At 39.9% G+C, this 24748-nt stretch overlaps 1 protein-coding gene across 1 annotated transcript in view; it reads right to left on the bottom strand.

The window, feature by feature from the left end:
- Il13ra1 (interleukin 13 receptor subunit alpha 1) overlaps nt 1–24100 on the bottom strand; it is a 62250-nt gene extending 38150 nt beyond the window's left edge. The window contains exons 1-4 of the mRNA XM_047536605.1: nt 23758–24100; nt 14671–14810; nt 9497–9635; nt 7020–7140 (exon numbers count right to left, since the gene is read on the bottom strand). Of these exons, the coding sequence (XP_047392561.1) occupies nt 7020–7140; nt 9497–9635; nt 14671–14810; nt 23758–23836 (479 nt within the window). The 5' untranslated portion in view covers nt 23837–24100. The remainder of the gene's footprint in view (nt 1–7019; nt 7141–9496; nt 9636–14670; nt 14811–23757) is intronic.
- Nucleotides 24101–24748: the final 648 nt, after the last annotated feature.

The raw sequence follows: 24748 nt of genomic DNA, 5'->3' as shown, positions 1-24748 counted from the left end.
CAGATGTAAAATTTTAAAACAATTTTGTTGTAACTTAGAAAAATAATAAAAGGGAAAATACTGGTTTTGATTAAAACCATGAAAGACTAGATGGTAAACTAAGATAGCAATTGCTTTCTGTGGAAATAAACACACAGAATTCCTCTGCAGAATCACACTGCAGACATGAGGGATAAATGGATAAACTAGAGATTATTTTCCAACTCTGAGGATGATTAATGTGGTAAGAAATTCCCTAAAATTTATTGCCCTGGTTAGTCTGTAGCTATTCAGGTCCTTTGAATGCCAGACTATCTCTGTAAGGACATAAGTCATTACCCTAGAGTTTCAAAGATCTATTTTGAATTTTTAAAAAATGACTCCACATCTTCTAATTGAAGATTAGGGAAAATAGTCTTTGGCAGTATATGTGATGTGATTTACACAGGTACCTACACCATTTGTGGGTGCTTGTTAATGAGCACTATCTTGACTCCCTTGCTTTTGTGATCTTGTTTGGGAAAGAATCTATCTAGGGAAGACCAGGGGAAGAAGAAGTAAAGGATTGGTACCAAATTTCCAAGATCAGAGAAGGGACCAGCACTGTGCAATGACTCAATCTGTAAGGAACTGAATAAATAACACACACCAATAATGACAGCTATTGGGGCTCAGTGCTTAATCTATACTGACCAGCAGTCAGTCATGGCTCTGAACACTTTTCATACAATAACATCCCTCAACAACCTTAAGAAGTTGGAACTATTATCACTACCTCCATTTTACAGATTATAAAACTCAGGCTCAGAAAGAAGGGGCTTGCCCCAAATCATCTTGATAGTAAGGAAGTGAGCCATGATTTGAATCCAAGCAGTTTGGCTCCAGAAAGAAAAAGTTAAGGGTAGTGGGGTCAGAGGATAAAGAACCTTTACCAACAATGTTCTAAAGAACTTTGTGAGATCATGGAAATGTTCCATATCTGTGCTGCCCAATACAAGAACCACTGTGAAACTGGCTAGTGAGATTGGGCAACTGAAGTTTTAACTTAATTTTAATTCATTTAAATTTTCATGTAAATAGCCACAAGTAGCTAACAGTTCCTGTGTTGAATAGCACACAATGTATACTATGGAAAAAAAAAAAACCCTACAGATGAACAGGTCTGGGAATGTATGTGATAGGAAGTAGGATCTTTCATACCTACCCCACTTGGGTGTCAATGAACTATCACTCTCTTGAGCAACCTTCTATTGTTGTATATATAGATTGTACCCTGCAAAAAGGCATCAACTGAGGGCTGAAAGTCAGCCCAAGTCCTGTCTACTACCAGGTTTGGCAAAGAACCCACATAATCATAGAGGAAGGAGAATGCTTTTTCAAATTGGTGAGTCCAGTTTTTTCTAATTCATTCATTCAGAGAAGACACTCAGCACAATTTGAGACTTAGTTTGTGCTAGTATATTCTCAAGACACTTCCCTATTTTTGTCTTATCAGAACCCCCAAGAATTAAGCCATCCACCTGTAGTGCTACCCAATTCTACTAGCTATGTTACTTTTCCACAGTCTGTCATAGAATGAGACAGGATTTTAAGACTTCTTTCCTTCCCCTTATATAGATACAGACTATTTAAAGGTTTCCCTGTGGTTTTATCTATAATTCCTCCAGGGACTGCAAGAGGGGTTAAATAGCATAATAAACACAGGATGCTACCAACTCCTAGGACATTGTTAAAAATCTGTAGTAGGGCTAGGGTTGTGGCTCAGTGGTAGAGCAGTTGCCTGGCATGTATGAGGCACTGAGTTTGATTCTCAGCACCACATATAAATAAATAAAAAATAAAGGTCCATCAACTTAAATAAATAACACATAATTTTAAAAGTCTGTAGTAACAAGCTTCTCCCTATACTTCACTGCAATGTCAAAAGAACCAGGCCAGTGCTTCTTTTTTATTGTTGTTCTTTTTAGATATATATGATGGTAGAGCACATTTGGACATATTATACATAAATGGAGTATAACATTCTAATTAGGATCCCATTTTTGTGGTGTACATGATGTGGAGATGCACTGTGGTGTTTTTATATGTGAACACAGGAAGGTTATGTCCAATTCATTCTGCTGACTTTCCTATTCCCATCCCACTCCCTTCCCGTCATTGCCCTTTTGCCTAATCCAATGAACTTCTATTCTTTCCTCCCCCACCCTTTCTGTGTATCAGCATCCGCATATCAGTGAGTACATTCACAGGCCAGTACTTCTTAGGCTTAGTTCTTTGGCCTCTTTACCAGCAAGTCTTCAGGTCTATCTACTCCATCCTTTTCTCTTTTGATTCCCATACTATAATACTTCTGAGTCACTTACACTTTCTAAGTTCTCCCCCCAACCCTGAATGTTCTTTAGCTCTGGATCCTACCAAACATTCACAAGTGATTTATAGAATACCTACAATGTGTCAGGCACTGGGGGAAGCAAGACACAACCTCTGTTTTCAAAGGAGATTGCAGCCTGGGGCAGGCTATCACCAAGAAAACAGGAAATGACAATACAATGTGCTGAGCGCTATGACATACAAAAGTACAAGGTGCCGTGGGACATGAGGAAAGGGCATGTATCTAGACTTAAGAGGTCAAGGAAAGCTTTCTGGAGAGGAAATGGTATCTGAGCTGAGATGAGGAAAAATGAGAGGCATTATGGGAAAGGGCAAAATACGGGTGACAAAAGAACAGAATGTTTTCACTAGTCTGTGTGAATAATCTGTTTGAATTCCACTCTTCTGAGTGCTTCAAGAGTCAGTCTGAGGAAACGAAAGATGTTCAGTGTGAGCTGGATGGTAGGCTGCAAGAGGACAGGGGATGAGACCTGGGCTAGGTTGGTTGACAGGGGCCAGGTCATAAACACCATTGTCTGTCCTGTTCAAGAATTTGGATTTTATCCCAAAGACACCAAGGAGCCATAAAGGGTTTTAAGGAAAGGAGGAACGAGCAGCTCAGGAGGCTGAGGCAGGATGATCACAAGTTCAAAGCCAACCCTCAGCAACTTGGTAAGACCTTGTCTCTGAATAAAAATAAAAAAGGGCCAGGGATGACACTTAGTGGCAAAGCACCCCTGGGTTAAACCTCTGGAAAGAACCACACAATCCCAGTGCCATCTGGTTTCACCTGCAATGCTTCTCAATTTTGCTGGGAGGACCCTTCTATATGACATGTCAGTAAATTTGACTTTGGAGGTTTTCATTCTAAAAGTCATGAGGTTTGAAGAGGTAGAAATGTTTAACATGATTTAAACATTACACACTCTGTCCAGGTACTGAAGTGTCACATGAATATGTATAATTTTTATGTATCAGTTAAAATAAATTTAAACAAAAATTTTGGGGGTTTTTTGCATTCTATAGCCATGAGTATTTTAATATACCAAAAATACTTTTTGTCAGGTCATAAAGCAAAGTGGACACACCAGGATGGTTTTCTTTTTCTTTTTCTTTCTTTTCTATGGTGCTGGGGATCAAACTCAGGGCTTCATGCAAGTGCTCTGTCACTTAACCCCACCCCCAGCTCAACACTCCAGGATGAAAGTGCTTATTTGGTAGCTTCAGATCTCCTTGACACAGTCCTCTACAACCTGTTCTTTCAGAAACGCTTTAACAAATAATAGTGAGAGGAACAAGTTCATATACAAGGTAGAGTGTCAAGGATGGATCCTCCCTTCTCTGCCTGCTATCAGACTAACTCAATATTCCCATTTCTGAAGGGAGAAAGGGATAGTGGGAGGGTAGATAATAGGTATCAAGATACAGGGGACAGGAAAGTAGTTCTAATATTCTAGAGTGCAACAGGGCCACAATAGTTCACAATTACTTGTACATTTCAAAATAAATAGAGAAGGGTTTAAAGGTTCCCAAAACGTAGAAATGATAATATCTGAGATGAAAATGTTAATCACCCTGATTGGATTATTACACATTGTATACATGTATCAAATTACAATATTTGATCCCATATATATGTACAAATATTATATGTTGATTAAAAAATAATCGAAGCATCCATGATATTTTCAGGGCCTTTAGAAAGAGTAAATAAATCTGCTTTAAAAAAAATTCTCCATCCCTCAGAACACTCTTCCCCATGGGCCAAGCTCTAACAAACTCTCCCATCTGTCTGGTCTATCTCCCATTTGAAGCCTCCCAGCCCCTGCCATCACCCTCCCACTCCACCCTAGCTTCCTACAAGAATCCTTGGGCTGGGGAGATAGCTCAGTCAGTAGAGTGCTTGCCTTGGGTTCGATCCCCAGCACCGCAAAAAAAAAAAAAAATCCTTCAGTGCCTCAGCAACAGATTCTGTCATACACTGCCTTAGAGTGATAAAGGTAACTGTGCTGGACACTATCTCCTCCTATTTTAGGCTTTTGGAGCCAAGGGACAAGTTTCTTGTCTGCTACCCATTCAATGCTCTCCCCACAATGTGGGCTAAATAAAGGTTTACTGAATTGAGTTAGATTGCTGGCAGCAATGTAATATGGTCCACCTGCTCTAGATAATATTTTGGCGGTTGTTAAATAAAACTCAACATGCAATTACCATATGACTCTGTAATTTACACTCAGGTATTTATTTAAGAGAAATAAAAAGTCATGCACACATAAAAACCTATATGTAAATATTTATAGAAGCTTAATTTGTAATAGCAACAAACTGGAAACAACTGAAATGCCCTTCAGTGAATATAAATAAACAGGTGCATCCAGTCAGGCATGGTGGTGCACAACTGTGACTCCCTAGCAACTCCGGACGCTGAGGCAGAGGATCACAACTTTGAGGCCAGCTTCGGCAACTTAGCGAGATCCTCAGTAACTTAGTGAAATTTTCTCAAAATAAAAACTAAAAAGGAGGTCTGGGGATATAGCTCAGTTGGAAGGGTGCTTGCCTCACATGCACAAGGCCCTGGGTTCCATCCCCAGCACCAAAAAAAACAAAAACAAAAACAAAAACAAAACTAAAAAGGGCTAGGGATTTTACCTCAGTGGTAAAGTGCCCCTGGGTTCAATACAAAAAATTAAGTACATCCATATTATGAAATACCACTTAGCAATGAAAAGGAATAAACTCTTGATATATATAACAACTTGCATGAAGTTTAAAGGCATTTTGTGTGTATAAAAAAAGGCCATTTTTAACCGGTATGCACTGTAGGATTCCCTTCCAGTAACATTGTTGAACAAACTATATATATAACAACTTGCATGAGGTTTAAGGGCATTTGTGTGTAAAAAAAAGATGGCCAGTTTTAAGTGGTATGCACTATAGGACTCCATTCCAGAAATATTATTGAAATGACAAAATTATAGAGATGGAAAATAGATTATTAGATGCCAGTGGTGAGAGAGAGATATTTGGGGAGAGAAATGCAGAGGAGAGGGGGTGCAGAAGGCAAGTATGGCTATAAAAGGGCAACTCAAGGCATCTGGTAGCAATGGAACCATTCTACATTTCCAATGTAATAAAATTGCATGTGAGCACACATAAGCACATGTAAAACTGGTGAACTGTGAATAAGGGTGTGGATTATATCAATGCCAATTTTCTAGTTTTGATATTGCATTATAGTTACCCAAGAGGTTATTAATGAGAAAAATTGGGTGAAAAGTACATGAGCTCTCTGTCTCTCTCATTCATTCATACACACACACACACACACACACACACACACACACACACACGGCAACACCCTGTGGATCTATAGTTAAAAATAGAAAGGTCTTTTTTTACTTTTCACTTTTTAAAATTTTTTTATTTTTTAAATTTTTACGACTGCAATTTGATTCACTGTACACAAATGGGGTACAACTTTTCATTTCTATGGCTGTGCATGATGTAGATTCATACCATTTGTGTAATCATACATGTACATAGGGTAATGATGTCTCATTCCACCAGCTTTCATACCCCCGCCCCCTCCTCCCTCTCATTTCCCTCTACATAATCTAAAGTTCCTCCATTCTTCTCTTATCCCCCATCCCCCACCTCTATTATGTATCATCATTCACTTAACAGGGAAAACACATGTTTTTAATAATGTCAAGAAAAATAGAGCCTTCATTAAACAGTTAAACATAGTTAGCATATAGTTCAGCAATTCTACTCATAGGTACTCCTAAAGTGAAAACATATGTCCACATAAATAATTGTGCATGAATTTTTATAGCAACATTATTCACAACAGTCAACAGCAAAAATCGACCAAATGTCCATCAACTGATGAACAGATAAAGAAAATGTAGTGTATCCCTACAATGGCACATTACTTAGCAATACAATGTGATGATACTCTGATACATCCTACAACACAAATGAACCTCGTAAACATCGTGCTTTTTTTTTTTTTTGCAGTGCTGGGGATCGAACCCAGGGTCTTGTGCTTGCAAGGCAAGCGCTCTACTGACTGAGCTATCTCCCCAGTCCCCTAAACATTGTGCTTAGTGAAAGAAGCCAGTCTCAAAGGTCCCCACACTATATGATTCCATTTGTATTAAATGTACAGAATAGACAAATCTATGGAGACAGAAAATAGCTGGGTAGTTGCCAGGGGCTAGGAGGGATAAGAAGAAAGGGAGTTGAGCACTGATAGAATAGGTTTCTTTGAAGTAATGAAAGTGTTTTAAAATTGATTATGGTGATGAATATACAGCTATGTGAACATACAAGAAAGTTTTTTTTAAGAAGATGCCCCTGGACTGGGGTTGTGGCTCAGTGGTAGAGCACTCATGTAACACGTGTGAGGCCCTGGGTTCGATCCTCAGCACCACATAAAAATAAAATAAAGGAATTGTGTCTACCTACAACTAAAAATATATATAAAAAACCTAAAGACTAAAGTAGACACCCAAAGCAGACGCATTTTCCACCGAAACAAAGTGCCCTCCCTCTTGCCTTTGTAGAAAATAATAGAATATTCCTCTTTTTAAACTAGGTTAAATCCAAAGGCTCCCTACACAATCCCAATCATTCCTCCAATAACTTTACTACACATACATACTCACCAATAGTAAAGAGTATAGTTAGTGTCAGGACTTGTCTTTCTTCCAGGAAGCCATGAGCACTTCATGTAGCTCAGGTTGTGCCAAACACATTGGAGCTCAGTTACAGCAGACTCAGGATCACCTAGAATAACCAGGTAAGAGTTTAGGACCCTTATTGCCAATGGTTCCATGGTATGGTGGATGGTGGAGGGTGTTTCAGTCTACTTTATCAGAAAGCTAATCCCTAATCTCTCATTCCATTTTACCTAGAAGTCACCAAGATGGCAAAAACACAAATCTAATTTGCTTGTAACCTTCTTTATCACCTCCTGACATAATATAATTTTGTTATGTCTGGGGACCCTAACTCTTCTACCTTTACTGGAGAGAGAGGCTTAAAGGTCAAATAATATTTCAATCATAGGAAATGAATATTCACAAATGAATACAGACATACAAACAACCTTTATTTATTTATTTATTTATTTATTTTGGTGCTGAGGATGGAACCCAGGGTCTTATGCATGCTAAGCACATGCTCTACCACTGAGTTACATCCCCAGTTCCAGTCCCTGTATTGATAAACACTTTACTGAGGTACAGTATACCTTCCTGTCTTTTGATCAATACTATTTTAAAAAGTAAACAATATTCCTCCTGAAATAGTTGTAAGTAGATAAACATAAACTTTAATAGTAACTTATTTTGTGTTATGCCTTTAGGAGCCCCAAAATCTTTCTGAACTGAAATTCCTATCTTTAATAAGTTATTTTAGTTAAGGTGGCATTTCTCTGAATTCAATGCCTCTTTTTAAAGTATAAACCTGTAGGCAAGCATGGTGGTACATGCCTGTAATCTCAGCAACTCAGGATGTTAAGGCAGGAGGATCACGAGTTCAAGGCCAGCCTCAGCAACTTAGCAAGACCCTGTCTCTAAATAAAATACAAAAAAGACCTGGGGATAAGTCTCAGTGGTTAAGCAACCCTGAGTTCAATTGCCAGTACTGAAAATAAGTAAATAAACCTGTATCCCTCAATGATCCTTGAAGGGGCACTGCACCAAGCTCTCATCAACCATATTATGTCATAATAAAACTTCTCAGATTATTAAACTCCTAAAGAAATGAGAACAGAGCAGGTAAGTTATCTTAAGCCATGCTCCCAATCTCTTGGCAGTCCTGAATTTTATCATTTTATGAACAGTATTTCATAGGTTTTAATCAGTGCAAGGCAGGTAGGGCATGTGGCGCTAAGGTATGGAGGTGGAAAATAGGTCCCTGCCCTACCTAACCAAGGGACAACATAATATTAAGAAATAACATGTGGCGGGGCATGGTGGTGCATACATGTAATCCCAGTTGCTTAGGAGGCTTAGGTAGGAGGATCACAAGTTCAAGGCCAGAGACTGTCTGGAAATAAAAAAATAAAAAGGGCTGGAGATGTGGCTCAGTGGTTAAGTGCCCCTGAGTTCAATCCCAGGGAAGAAAGGAAGAGGGGAAAGAAAGAGAAGAAAAATGGGAAGGGAAGGGAAGGGAAGGGAGATAAGATGGAGGGAGACTGGGAAGAAAGAAAAGGAAGGAAGGAAGGAAGGAAGGAAGGAAGGAAGGAAGGAAGGAAAGAAGGAAGGAAGGATGAACATGTATATAGCATTTTCTCTTGCCAGGGATCATTCTAAGTATCTCACATATATTGACTTAGATAATTCTCTCAATAATCTCAAGAGGTAGTTACCACCATCATGCCCATTTTATAGATGAGAAAACTGAGGTGTACAGGGGCTAAGGAATCTGCCTAAGATCATACTTTTTCTGTGATTAGTGACAGTTAGGATTTAAACCTAAGACAGCTAGTATCTCATAACCCTGCTCTTATCAGTATACACTATACTCTGTATGCAACATATGAGCTAGAAGGACGTTGGGTGATGTGAGATTGGGGGACAAGGATCAACCTCATTACTTGTCAGTTTTTCCCAGCGCTAGTCATGTACTGAAGCTAGGCCAACATGCTTATTTCCCTTTTTTAACATTCTTCCCCAAATACATCTTGTATACCTATTTTCCATATATCATGAATAAGATAGTATTTTGGTTTTAACAAAAGCACTGGACCTGAAATCTGAAGATCTAGAGCAAGTCACTCAGTTGTCTTCTTCCTTATAAAACAGATCAGGATAATAATACATGGTATACTCACTTCACAAGATAAGCTAATGAGGCTCAATTTAAGGAAGTGGGTGCGTGTGTGTGTGTTCATTTTTTCAATTTATAAAGCACTAGAACTAATAGACATTATTATTCCAGCTGTCTTGAGCACACTGAAGGCAAAGACAAACTTGGATTTACCATTGTGTTGTCAGCACCTAGTACACTGTCTGGCCCTTATTAGATGCAGTAAAAGTTTGAAAATTGAATGAATCAATGACCAATAAACACAAGTACATATAGCATTTGGATTTAATCCCTAAACACCAAGACAGAGTGTTTTTCCAGTTGTTACCTTCAGGGGGGGAAATGCACTTTTCCACCAAAACACTGGGCTTCTCACTTTCATTGGTGCTACACTGGGACCCCACTTGCAGACAAATCCTCTCATTTAGGGGCACTTCCTTTGAACGATGAGTTTCTGGAGCAATTATCTGAGGTTAGAAAGTTTAAAAAGGTATTGCTTGAGCAAACACACAAAAATGCACTTAAAAACTTTAACATTAGTATGCCCAAATTTTTTTTTAAATGGTAAGTCGTCGTCAAACACTGTGGATGAATGATCCTCAATTGAGAGTAGTTTTGTTCTCTTTCCATCCCTGAGGACATTCAGTAATGTCTGGGGACATCCATAACTTGGAAGGTGGGGGACTTACTAGCAGCTAGAGGATAGAGGTTAAGGAAGATGCTAAATATCCTGCAAAAAACAGGATAGCCTTCCCTCCTACAACAAATAATCCTGCACCAAATGTAAGCTGTGCCACCACTGACAAACACTGGTGTGGATTAAAGAAAATTTCCCACGTTTTAAAACTGTCAACATCATGAAATGTATCTACAAACATACCATGCTAACGCATCAGCTGTCAAAAACCACTTTATAGGAAACACAATATGATTATCAAAATTCAATTTCAAGCAGATGTACTATACCATCAAGATCAAGGTAAAAAAGGATTGCTTTAAGAATGGTAATTGTGGTTATCTCTGGGGACTGAAAGTCAAATAAACACTCCTCATTAAACACTTTTCTGTATTGTTTGATTATTCTGACTATCCTCCATATGCATATAAATTTCAAGAGTCACTATGTGCACTGAGTACATACACTCTTATTCTAAAAAGTGGATGAGATTTGTGGAGCCACAAAAGTCAACTTATAGACATCTTAAAGACACAAATCACCAATTCAGTTATTATGATTTAGAAAAATGAAATTAAAGGGCTCTCTGGAAAATTAACAATTCCAAAGGTGACAGAGTTGGAATAATTAAGAATGGAGCTGCTTTCAATCAGAGCTTCAAGGAGAGTACTTCCTGTTTTGTAACAGTGTCTGACTCAAGTTTCAGATAATATTTCCTTTTAAAATGTGCTGATGATCATGAAGGGGAAAACTGGTCACAGTTAGCTCTATCTACTACCCCAAACAGCTATTCTGACATTTCACATGCTTGATGCCAGCTAAGCATGAGGGCAACTGTGAGATACCTCCAAAACCTGGATGTAACAATACCTGCTAAGAAGTATTCAACAACGAATAAACCATAGCAAAGACATGAAAAAAATCCCTTTACAGAAACAGAATAGTTCTTAGGCCCAGTCAAGACAGCACTATGAACAGGGAAGTTGGTCCACCTGGAAAAAGAAATATCTTTGAGCAAAATTCTGGCTGGGAGAAAAGAGGGGGTGACTTAGCTACATGGACATTGAGTATCCAGCAAAGCTCTGCTTACCCTCAGTGGGGCCTCAAGCTATTCTTAGCAAAGTACATTTTCACAACAAATTCCTGATTCCTTGCCAAGAAACCTACTTATCATTTGGCTTCCCATATAGGCTCTGCCCACTAGGATGGAACACACCAGTTATGCTGACAGGAGTCTTTCTAGAATGCATCATCATTTTACTTTTCACAGCAAAGTAAGGAAATGCCCCTTAAGAGATCAATGTGTGCTAAGGAAATGAGGTTTCTGGGCCTGTGAAGCTGAAGACCACCTCCCAGCATCACGTTAAGGCAGCAGGAAGGCTTTGCATGAAAATTTCACTAAACTCACAATTGTACTGAACACAAGTCCTATCTACCCCTAAATGAGTCACACTGGCCTAAGGATCCTTGATAATTCTTGTTTGGAATCTGTATTTGCCTTTTGAGGACACCAGGGGAAAAATGTACCATCAGCTATCATAAATTAGAACTGGGGTGAGCTCAGTGGTAGAGTACTTGCCTAGCATGTGTGAAGCCCTGGGTTCCAGCTACAGACCACAAAAAAAATAATTTTTCCACAAATTTAAAAACACCGATAAACTAGAATCATCATGAAAAAATTTCAGTTCTCTTATCATATTAGATATGGTTTCAGTTAGAAGGATGAGGAGCTTTATTACACAGAGATTTTTATTATAATGGAATTTAAAAATTTTTAAATGCTTTAGTACCTAAATCTGAATCTTATCTTTTAGGCACATGAATAATAAGATAATTTAGAAATGGGACACTGGGAGGAAATATTTTTTAAATAATATTTTTTAAAGTGTTTGAGAGTTCAAGGTAAATAATGTTAAATTGGTTCAAACAATGTAGGAACTGTGGCTGGGCGCTGTGGTGCACACCTGTAATCTCAGCCACTCAGGAGGCTGAGGCATGAGGATGGCAAGTTCAAGGCCAGTCTGGGCAACTCAGCAAGAACCTGTCTCAAAATAAAAATAAAAATAAAAAGGCCTGGAGGTGTAGTTCAGTGGTAAAGCACCCCTGAGTTCAATCCCTAGTACTGCCAAAAGAAAATAGGAACTCTGATTATTAATGATTGCCAAGTCAGGCATATCTCTATCACACGAAGGACTAGATTCCTCCCATCAGATCTTGATGAGATATGTGTGATGGCTCCCATGTGACTTTCGGCTTTGGTGAATCATTCTACTGGTAGCTCCTATATTATTCTCCACCCCTCAGGGAATCTGGCATCCTTTGAAAATGTATCAACAGTCCTGAGTTTATTTATCTGGACCAATGTTCACTTGGTTGGATTGTACCTTCCCAACTCCAAAATTCCTTTCCCAGAAGGAAAAGGAGTCAGCTTCAGCTTCTGCCTCTCTAGATGCCTGGACAGAAGGGACTTTTGATTAATTCACCCAGTGGGACTTGCCTATCTCTTGGTGATGAAAGATAACTAAAATCTGATACTAGATCCTTCTACTTTTCAGATTGGGGAATTAATAGACATTGACTGATGAGCCTACCATCTGAAGATTGAAAATGATCTCCAGAGTTTATCTCATTTAGCAACTTGGGACCACTGGACACTGCATAAGTCCACTAACATGTACAAACCATCATAATGACACTGTTTCAATGTTTCAAAGGTATACACATCCCACTTTTACCTATGATATTAATGGTGTATCCGAAGGACAGAAAGAAGGGAGGAAAATTACTCCTGCCACTTATTTTCAGCTTTAGCATAGTAAACTCCAACAGGTCAAGACAGGAAATTCACCATCACTAATTGGAAAGAATAATCTACATTTATCAGAACTGCAGGATTGATAAATATTAACCCTTAAATGGCTAAAATAACAAGAAGGCCTCAGGCAGAGGTTACCCTTTATGGTCTCCATCTGGTCTCTTCAGGGGCAAAATAGAGGGAACAAAAAAATTAAATGATAATCTTAGGCTGAATTATATCATACTGACAACATTCAAACATTTTTATGCTATACTAGTGGCAATTTTGTGCATTTCAACCTAACAACATTAATAATAATAGCTAACAATTACTTGAGCACAAACTGTCAGGTACATGACAAATCTCTTTTCCTTTAATGCACATGAAATCCTCGGTCCCACCCCAGATTTTAAAAACAAAGAAATGGAGACTCAGAGAGGTAAAGTGACTTATCCAAGGTCACAGAGCTTGAGAGGGGAAGAGACAAATTTTCAAACCCAATTCTATTTAATTGCACTGTGTCTTAAGGTTTAGACTTTCAAGTCTAAATTTCTCTAAGTACACTGAAGACTTAGCTTAATTTCTGGGCTATAATATCAGCATATTTACCCGACTGATCCTTGACAAGTTAATGAAAAGGGACCTGACTCTCCTCAGAGTTTCACTTAGATACTTATGTGACCATGGGATTCACATGCAAAGGCACTTAAAATCCTTTTCTACCAAAAATAAGCACTAAGACTTCAAATACCTAAGACTCTTCCTTAGGAAGAGGAAGAAGCCAATAGTATGTAAAGGGGAACTTGAGTTTCACTCCTGGAACTTCTATTAGAGGACCTCTTCTAAAATGCAAATACTGCCAGGCATGGTGGCCCACACCATGAAATCCCAAAGGCACTGGAGGCTGAGACGGGGATCACAATTTCAAGACCAGCCTCAGCAACTTAGCAAGGCTCTAAGCAACTTAGTGAAGCTCTAAGCAATTTAGCAAGACCTTGATTCAAACTGGGGGCTGGGGGCGGGGAGCAGTGGCTGGGGATAAGTCTCAGTAGTAAAGTACCTCTGGGTTCAATATCCAGTACAAAAAATAAATAAAACAAACAGAAAGCAATTTCTAATCAGGTGAGATGACTGCATGTATCTCAAAATAAAATAAAAAGGGCTGGGGAAAGTACTCCTGGGTTCAATCCAATCAATCAATCAATCACAACTACTTCTGACAAGCCTCAATTAACACTTAAGCCATAATTAATACCTCAGCAGAGAAGGGAGAGGAAAGCAAATTTTCCTCTGGAAATTTCCCTGTTCCAACATCACTATTCAACTTTCATATACATTATTTCCTACATGCCAGCAAGCCAGGGAAGTGAGTAAAGTCCCATTTAACACACCAGGATACTAAGGCTTAGAGAGGTTAAGTCACTTACCAGCTAAGTCAGTTAAGAGTAGTGTGCCAACTAAATCTAGTTTGACTTTTCCCACCACCAAAATTTTCCCACCATATATATGCATACTGAAAGAAGGTATAAAGATATTACAGTTGAAAAGATTATCATAAAGACCCTGAAATTATCCAATCCTGTTAATACTCATTTACTTAAATTAGTTGAATACATTTGACTAAAAAGTTTCCTTCATTTTTCCTCAGGCATCAGGAAACGTTCTCCTCAAACCCAACTACTACTGACATCTTAGTTTTTCACTTTCTTTATGGCCACTTACTTTAGACCACAAAGTTCTTGCATATCTATCTGTACAAGATGTTAAATGTGAAAGTTCCTTGAAAACTGAAAGTGTTACATAGATGCAAGTTGACACAGCTACAGGTAAGAACAAACTTTAATAATAACATAAATATTTTTTAAATGTTCAATTCTGTCAATAGCTGGTTCAACTCCTATTGAAATTTGGATACAACCCAAAATAGAATTCCCATTTTGAAGTAAGATTAGAATTCTGACTTATTCTTGGTTCCCAAAATATAGCGTTCACTTTACCTCAACAATGCAGTATGTTCCAGAAAACTTACCTTGTCCTGTTTGTCACCAAAATGACTAAAATACCTTAGACTACAATTTGGACTGGCTCCCTCAGGAGGATTCCATGTCCATATTACTGTGCAGAGGTTTTCAACAGAGACACTCAAATTCGTCACAGGTGGCTGAGTTGCTGTTCAAAACAAGCACACAAAAGAAATTTATCAATACCAGCCAGTATTTTTAATGGTTCATTTAGTCCATTCTCTCACTTCCTAAAAGTCAAGAATAATAATAGTTGAGTTAACAATATCTAGCATTTACTGACCCAGGCACTGTTGCGAATACTCTACACATGTTAATACATTTAATTCTCACAACAACCTTTGAGATAGGAACTGCTATCAGCCTCATGTTAAAGATGACGTGACTGAGGTACAGGGAGGTTAAGTCACACTTGCCCCATAGCAGATGGTTAGTAAATGGCAGAGCTGGAACCACAACCTGGAAAATGTGGTTCTGTCATGTTTTTAACTACAGGCCTCCCTCAGTATACATGGAAATTTGTTTCCACCTGTGGAAACCAAAAATCTATGGATGCTCAAGTCCCTTACACAAAATGGAGTAGTATATGCCTATAACCTAACACAAATCCTTCCTTATGCCTTAAATGGTCTCTGAATTATTTATAATACCTAATACAATGTAACTGATGCACAGTTGTTATACTCTATTGTTTAGGGAATAATGACAAGAAAAAGAGTCTGTACATGTTCAGTAGAGACGCAATTTTTTTCAAATATTTTCAATTTGTGGTTGCTTGACCCACAGATATGGGACCCTTTGACAAAAGAGGGCCAATTGTATTTGATATGCTGTGAACACAAAGAAGAATATATTTTTAAATACTAGCATTTCTGAGTTGTGCTCATGCAGGAATTTGGGGTTCCCTGCACTTGGGATTTAAATCTCAATTTGTAATAGCCAATTTAATCTCGGCATTTCTGCAAGTAGATTTAAGAAGTTTGTCTTTAATTGTGCTCTCTAACATGATCTGGTTATTATTTTTGTTGTTTTGAGAGCTTTTCCAAAGAAGTACTGAGAAAGAGATTTAGCAGCCCAGTTGTTCCCCTGAGGTCTGACACTAAGCAGCTGGAACTGAAGCTTTGACTAATCTGAAGAGGGAAAGAGGAGAAGCCATGAAACAACATTTCAAACATTCCTGAGAACTCCTAAAACCAGGACTATCAATGTCATTCCCCAATAACTGGGTGGAACTTTCTATCCAATCTTTCCAACCCTTCTGTAAATCAAAAATTATTCCAAAATATGGCTGGGGGTGCAGTTCAATGGTAGAACACTTGCCTAGCATGAGAAAGAGCCCCAGAACCAACAAGAAAAATCCAAAATAAAATGTATTAAATTCATTAAAAAAATAATCCCCCCAAATTTTCTAAAGTGGCAAATTGAATTATAATTAATTAAGGACTATAGTTACAGTAATTTATCAAATGGAATCCAGACTTATGAAGAGGAAGGAACTGATGAAGATTATAACAGAGACAAATGAAAGAAGGAGAAGAAAAATAAGAAAAAGCCAAGCATGGTGGTGCACGCCTGTAATCCCAGTGGCTCAGGAGGCTGAGGAAGGAGGACTGTGAGCTTAAAGCCAGCCTCAGCATCTCAGTGAGGCCCTAAGTAACTCATTGAGACCCTGATCAAAATAAAAAATAAAAAGGGTTGCAGATGTGGCTCAGCAGTTGAACACACCTGAATTCAATCCCTGGTACAAAAAAAAAAAAAAAAAAAAAAAACCTTTCATGATAAAAATACTCAACGAACTAGGACTATAAGGAAAGTACTTCACAATAATAAATCCTATATATGAAATATCCACAACAAACATCACATTCGGTGGTGAAAGACTGAAAGTTTTTTCTAAGACCAGGAAGAAGACAATGATGCCACTTTTGCCACTTTTACTCAACATATTCCTGGAATTTCTAACCAGAGTACTTAGACACAAAAAATAAAAGGCATCCAGTTGGAAAGGAAGAAGTAAAATTATGCATTTGAAGATGGCATGATCTTATATGTGGACAATCTTAAAGATATCACAAGAAACTGTTAGAACTAATAAATGAATTCCACTATGTATCAGGATACAAAGTCACCACACAAAAATTAGTCATATTTCTATAAACTAAAAATAACCACAGGAAAAGGAAATTACAAAAACAATTCCATTTCACAGTAGCCTCAGAATGAATAAAACACTTTGGAATTAATTTAACAAATTAGTCAAAGGTTTGTATAATAAAAACTACAAGGCTGGGGTTGTAGTTCAGTGGTAGAGCACTTGACTCGAATGTGTGAGGCACTAGGTTTGATTCTCAGCACTGCATATAAAAAAAAAGGTCCACTGACAACTAAAAAAGATATATATATGTGTGTGTATATATATATATATAAAACATTTATATATTTATAAAGATATATATAGCATTTATGAAAGAAATTAAAGAAGACATAAATAAATGGAAACACATCTCATGTTCATGTATTACAAAACTTAATATTATTAAGATGTCAATTCTAGCCGGGCATGGTGACTCACGCTTGAAATCCCAGCAAACCGGGAGGCTGAGGCAGGAGGATCGTGAATTCAAAGCCAGCCTCAGCAATTTAGTGAGGTCCCTAAACAACTTAGTGATATCTTGTCTCTAAATAAAATATAAAAAGGGCTAGGGAAGTGACTTAGTGGGTAAGCACCCTTGGGTTCAATTCAGGGTAACAAAACAAAACAAAACAAAACAGATGTCAATTCTATCTAAAGTGACCTCAAGATTCAATACAATCCTTATCAAAATTCCAATGACATTGGGATGGGAAGGTGATGCAGTGATAGAGCTCTTGTTTAGCAAGGCCCTGAGTTTGATCCCCAGCACTGCTAAAAACAAAACAAAACAAAACAAAATTCCAATGACGTTTTTTGCAGCAATAGAAAAACCCATTCTAAAATTCATATAGGACCTCAAAAGAATCTGAATAGCCAGAACAATCTTGAAAAATTAGAATGAAGCTGGAGGACTCATACTTCTGATTTCAAAACTTACTAAAAAGCTATAATAATCAATAATCAGCATGGTCCTTTCACAAAGACATACAGAACAAGGGAATAAAATAGAGAACATGAGAATAACATCACATATATGGCCTAATGATTTTTGACAAGGATGTCAAATGAACACTCATTGGAAAGGACAGTCTTAACAAATGACGCTGGGAATACAGGATATCCACATGTGAAAGAAAGAAGGAAGACCTTACAAAACACTGTGTGCAAAAATGAACTCACAGTGGAACAAAGACCTAAATGTGATATCTAAAACTCTTAGAAGAAAATGTGAGACAAAAGCTTCATGTCACTGGATTTGGCATTGATTTCTTTGATATGACACTAAGGACACAGGTAACAAAAATAATTGACAAGTTGGAGTTTGTGCAAATTTTTAAAAATTTGTATATCAGATGGCAATATCAACATAGTATAAAGGCAACCCACAGAATGGGAGAAAATAGTTATTGATCATATCTGATAAGGAATTCATATCCACAATATAGAGAGAATTCTTAAAACCCAATAACAAAGAAAAAACCCAAGTCAAAAAGAGGCAAAGGACTTGAATAGACATGTCACCAAACAAGATGTACAAATGGTCAAAAGCACATGAAAATGTTCACAATATCTAACATTTAGGGAAATATCATTCAAAAATACAATGAGATACCACTTTGTACCCATTAGGATGGCTACTATCAAAACAAGACAAGAACAGAAAACAAGCTGGGTACTTGCGTCTGTACTCCTAGTCACTTGGGAGGCTGAGGCAGGAATATCACTCGAACCCAAGAGTTCAAATTCAGCCTGCGCAAAATAGCAAAACCTGACTCTTACTTTAAAAAAAAAGAAAGAAAATGTCTTTAAATACACCTAATCTACTAAACATCATAGCTTAGAATAGCTTACCTTAAATGGGCTCAGAAAACTTACATTAGCCTATAGTGAGGGCAAAATCATCTAAGTCTATTTTATGATAAAATATTGAATGTCATGTTTATTAAAAAGATCAAAATTTGAAATAGTTTCTTTTTAATATGTAGTGTAACCTCACACTACTGTAAGATTGAAAATCGTAGGCGAGATCATTATTAAATAGAGGACCATTTGTATTTTATCACAATAAAAAATTGAGCTGGGTTCAGTGGTGCACATCTACAATCTCAGCAATTCAGGAGGCTTAGGCTACAGGATCATAAGTTCAAGGCCAGCCTCAGCAACTTAGCGAGTTCCTAAGCAACTTAGTACAACTCTGTCTCAAAATAAAAAATAAAAAGGGCTGGGGGGACTGGGGTTGTAGCTCAGAAGTAGAGCACTTGCCTAGCACATGTGAGGCACTGGGTTCAATCCTCAGCACCACATGAAAATAAATAAATAAAATAAAGGTGTTATGTCTATCTATGACTAAAAAAACCTTTTCGAATAAATAAAAATAAAAAAGGGTTGGGGCTGTCACTCGGTGGTAAAGCACCCTGGGCTAAATCCCCAGCATAAATAAATACATCTCAAAATATAATCACCAAATATTTAAACATATGAATACATGAGAACTGTGTGTGTGTATGTGTATAATACACTCAAACATATACATAAAGAAGTGGTGATGATACTTCTTGTAAAGATCTCTAACTGCTCTTTCACTATAGTGTAGTAATTAGAAGGAAAAGCTATAGAGCCCGACTGCCCAAATTCATACCCCATTAATAAATGGGAAGTTACTTAACCTCTCTATCCACATGTTTCTTACCTATAACATGAGAAAGAGAACAATAACCTATTGCAAAGGGCTACTGTAAGGATTAAATAAGTTAATATAGGTAAAGCATTGAGAATAGTTTTTGCACAGAGCAAGTACTATGTGTTAGCTATCCATTTTCTTTTTCTTTTCCTTTATTTTTATTTATTTATTTATTTATTTATTTATTTATTTATTTATTGGTACCAGTAATTGAATCCAGTGGCACTTAACTACTGAGCTGCATCCTCAGCCTTTTAAAATATTTTATTTTGAGACAGGGTCTCGCTAAGTTGCTGAGGCTGGCCTTGAACTCATGATCTTCCTGCCTCAGCCTCCAGAGCCACTGGGATTACAGGTGAGTGCCACGTGCCCAGTGCTGCTTTCTCTTTGACTAGACAAAATGGTTCTAAATAGTTGCTTCAGCTTTCTGTGAAATTGTTATGTATCCATGGCCTTTGAGACTTAAAAGGTATCCCTTGTACCTTCCTTAGACATCTACTTTCCAATATTTCTTGGGGGTTAATCATTGACTTCAGAAAGGGAAGAGGGAAGGAAGAAATGACCCATGTATCTCCTCCAGCTAAAATGAAAACCCCAAGTGAGCGTACTGTCATCTAGCACCACATACTACGTGAAGTAAGAGTTAACACAATCAATATTTTTTAAATTTTAAAGCATTTTGCTTATTTTATAGTTTTTTCTTCTGTCCAGTCACAGGAGCTGGCACATTCTGGGAAAAATTAAGGAAATCACAAGAATCATATATGAGTCATCCATCTCCTTTCCTCACATCCACTCAGTCATCAACTCCTGTCCATTTTTTTTTCTTGCAACATCTTTCTTAATCACTCCAACCACAACAACATGCTCTGTTGAACCTCACCAGGTGAAGGAGACACCAGTAAATCATGGTCCTGCAGTGGAGGTGTACAGAGCACATCTTTCCAACAGAGACCTGTAATCCCCAATTGCCACAGAGCTTCACACTCCAGTGGCTTTCCTAACTAGTCAAGTCTTCCCGCTTGCTTCTCCTCATTTCCCTCAGACCATGTCCAGTTCAGGGTCTATAGGAGCAAACAAAGCAGGGTGCAATGGCACACAACTGTAATCCCAGTGGCTCAGGAGGCTGAGGCAGGAGAATTACAAGTTCAGAGACAGCCTCAGCAACTTCGTGAGGCCCTAAGCAACTTGGTGAGACCATGACTCAAAATAAAAAGGGCTGGGGATGTGGCTCAGTGGTTAAGCCCCTGGGTTCAATCTCAGGTACCAAAAAAAAAAAAAAAGCAAATAAATCTCTTCTGCCTCAATTGACCTTGCCAATGGCCTCTCCTACCAGTTCAGGCTCCTTACCACAGAAGAGCACTCTTACCTTCACTTCTGGGTCTGCTCCTGCCAACCATCTCCCACTGGGAATCAGTTCTCTACCTACTCAAATTCCACCCATCTTGGAGGTCTTGCTCAAATCTTACCTCTTCCATGAAACTATCAATCCCTGCAGTTTCCTCTCTTCAGAATGCCTATAGTATTTATTATTTGGATTACACAGTTCAGCCATCATAAAGTCAGTCTCCAATATATATCATTTGCTTCTGTAGTCTGCATATACTTTCATGGGTCCCAACCAGTACTGCCCTGCTGCCTGGGAGGCAAACAGTTCCCTGCCAGCTAAGGACTACCCTCACATCTACTGAGAGGGACACTGAGTATAGTGGTTAAGGGCATAGCCTCTGGAATCAGGCTGCTGGGGTTTGAAGCCTCACTCCTCCCCTTTATTTGGGCAAGGGTCATACCCTCACTGTGCCTCAGCTTCCTCATACATAAAATGGAACTAGTAACAGCACCTATGGCTTAGGTTGTAAAGATTAAATGAAATAGAAGTAAAGCACTTAGAAATTTGCTGGGCACAGAGTAAACACTATATAAATGCTAGCCGTTATTAGGACCTGCCACAATGTGGGCTATTGAGCTGAACAGACTAAACTAAGCTGGTAACCTAATCATGTTTAAAACTAATGGGTCAAAGGTGGAAGAGCTCTTAGAACTTAAGGAATTCAACCTCGTCATTTCACTGATGATAAAACTGTGGTCCAAGGGAGGGGTAAATGACTAGCTCAGAGTCTCACAGCTGTAAATGTCAAAAGTACCAAAACTTAAAGTCTCATGACTGGGGATAACTAATGTTTTTGTCATCATACCTCAGTGGAAAGTCTACTGATATTTTCTTTCTTTCTTTTTCTTTTCTTTTTTTTTTTTTTTTTTTTTTGGTACTAGCACTTGATCCCTGAGCCACATCCCCAGCCCTATTTTGTATTTTAGAGACAGGGGCTCACTAAGTTGCTTAGTGCCTTGCTTTTGCTGAGGCTGGTTTTGAGCTCAAGATCCTCTTGCATAGGGGCTGGGGAGATAGCTCAGTCGGTAGATTGCTTGCCTTGCAAGCACAAGGCCCTGGGTTCAATCCCCAGCACCCAAAAAAAAAAAAAATCCTCTTGCCTCAGTCTCCCCAGCTGCTGCTGGGATTACAGGCATGTGCCACCATGCCTGGCTCTACTGATATTTCTAATGGGGAGCAAAAGTTTTTGTATTCTAAGTAAACAAGTTACCAACAAATCACTGTGACAAAATTCAGGGGTTGCCAGTATTGTCTAGAAGGCCAGCTGTTGTTTCAGGTGCGTGTGGGAGGGACTCTGTGGGAGGGAGGGTGCTGCAGTGGCACAGGGAGTATCAGGAGACTAATAATATGGGTGACCTTAGACAAGTCCCTTCCCTTCTCTGACCTAAAATTTCCTCACGTACTTGTGGAAATCAGGTGTTCCCAGTTGAACCAGAAACATTTTGGGGGCAAAGATCATGCTGTATCCTCTAAGATTCTAAGTTGACTTTCAGAGCCTGGCTCAGCAGACAGGCAGGCAGTTCAATAATTTTTAAAGGCTAAGGATGCACCTTGGTGATAGAGCACTGGCTTGGCATGCACATGTATGAGGCCCTGGGTTCTACCCCTAGCAACACACACACACACACACACACACACACACTCACATACAGTCAAACTTCAAGCGTCCCTCAGGTCTCTAGTCAAATGCTGCTTTTTCAGTAAGTTCTGAAAAATTTACAATGGCATACCTCTGCCCTGTCTTTTTTTTTTTTTCTCCACAGCACTTAGTGTCATCTGACATACCATATATTTTACACCCTCCCGCTGCACCCTTGACTCTGCCAATAGTACATTAGCTCCACAGGGCAAAAATTTGATCTATTTTGTTCACTGTAGCATCTTTAGCCCCTTAGAACACTGCCTGGCACAAAGCAGACTCTGTATACATTATGTTCACTGACTAGATGGCATCAAGGTTTCCTAGCTGACGTTTTAACTTGAGTTTCAAAGCAGAGCACATTGGTAAAAATGCAATAAGCAAATTGTTGGTTTTTATATCAATATAATAATAAAATCTATAAAATTTGGAGCTACCATTGCCGCCCAAAATGTCCTAAAGACCACTCATAGCAGGAACAGAAGAAATCATTAAGCTTTAATTTTCATAGCAACTTTGCAGTGTTGATTAATCAAAGTTTCTGTAAAGGGTTGAGGAGGATAGGGGAACTTTCTGAACAATCTTTGCAACTTTTCCAAATATCTAAGATTAACTCAGAACATAAATTTATTAAAGGGGGAAGATCCGCCCAGATGGTGCTCCAGGTTTCTCAACGGATTTCTCAGATGCCAGAGAAGGCTGTGACTCTCACGTCCTTTTCTTCAGGGACCGGGATCTTAAGTGCTTCCCGTCAACTTCCACCCCCCAAAAGCCACGTTCCCATAGTAAGGATCTGCGCCGCCCTGGGCAGATCCCGGGAAGTTCCGGGCTCGCCCGGACTTGGGTCGCCTTCCCAGCCATCTCCGGCTCCCTCAACCCCTCCTGGGCTCACAGGCAAAGCCACAGGCAGGTTTCGGTACCGCCCCCGGGCGCCAGCCTACTGGGCTCTTCCCGACGGCGCTAGGGAAGCGAGACTGCCTGCCGTCGCCCCCTGCTCCGCTGTCGCCACCACCGCGCCTGGGAAAACCCCGACACTCCTGGGTCTCTCACCTCGAACCCAGTGCGAACGCAGGACCCCAGACAGTCATCGCGGGAAGGTGCGGTCGCCGAACGCGGGGCGACGCGAGGGCAGCTCCCAGCGCCTGCCCTCGACGCACCCCTGGGCCCCGCGATGCCCTCGCCGGCCTTTCGGCCGCGACCTCTACCATCCCCAGCTCTCCGGCAGCCATCCCGGACCAGGGGCCCCACTCACCTGTGGGCGCGGCGCTCCTGCCGCCACCGGCGCAGAGCAGCAGCGCCCACAGCCCGTAGAGCCGCGCCGGCCGCTCCATGCAGCCCCTTGCCTAGGAGCCCAGCCGGGCTGGAGCCTCGGCAGTCTCCGCCTACTCGCTCCCTCTCCCACTTCCCGGCTCCGCCGCCCTGGAGGCTGGGGGCCGGCGCAGACGGGAAGGGCCGCCCCGCCCACGGCCGCAGGTAACCCTAGCCAGCGAGCGCGGGCGGAGGGGGCGGGGCGCCGGCGGCTCCCGAGGCTCCCACGGCGCGCAAGAGACGTGGCCTCGTCGCTCGGCCTCCACCCGCCGCTCCAAGGTCCGGTCTCTGACCAAATACAACTTCCTCGACCACGTCGCGGCCCAGCTCAAGAGCCCGCGGGCCCCCGCCCTCGGCGCCGTGGAGTCAGCGGCCGCTGGAGTTGCGGCTGGGTGCGCACTTGAGGGGCCTCGGAGGTGCCAAGGGCTGTGCCCTGCTGGACACTAGGGCACTGTCATCTGTGGAAAGAACCTTGGCCTGGGAGTCGGAAAACCTGGCTGCCAGCCCTTGGCCTCTGAGCCCTTGTTTCCTAAACTCTGACTCCAGGGTTACTAACACCAGCCCTACTTCACTGGGTGGACTCGAAAGTCCAAACAGATTTGGTGGCACCTGTGCTTTATGAGAAGGACAAACAGTATATCTGAAAGCTGGTGATGCAGTATATTGAGTTGGATTATTTTTTAAATCAACATTCCAAATACGAAGGACAGTACCATACAATGTACTTGTATTTTTGAATGCACCAACCAACTTCCTGTATATTTATTTTCAAGGATATATATTCAGAGCATGGAATGAGTTGGAAGACTGCACATTGAATACAAGAAAGTAGGTGCCTGTGAAAGGTCGAGGAAGGAGAAAAGTGAGAACCCTTCTGAGTTTCCCACTGCTGCGATAACAAATCTCCACAAATTTAGTCACTTCTGGAGGTCAGA

The sequence above is a fragment of the Sciurus carolinensis genome, chromosome X, assembly GCF_902686445.1.
Source record: "Sciurus carolinensis chromosome X, mSciCar1.2, whole genome shotgun sequence".
Lineage (NCBI taxonomy): Eukaryota > Metazoa > Chordata > Mammalia > Rodentia > Sciuridae > Sciurus > Sciurus carolinensis.
The sequence above is the reverse complement of the archived record's forward strand: the minus strand, read 5'-3'. Positions and strand labels throughout refer to the sequence as shown.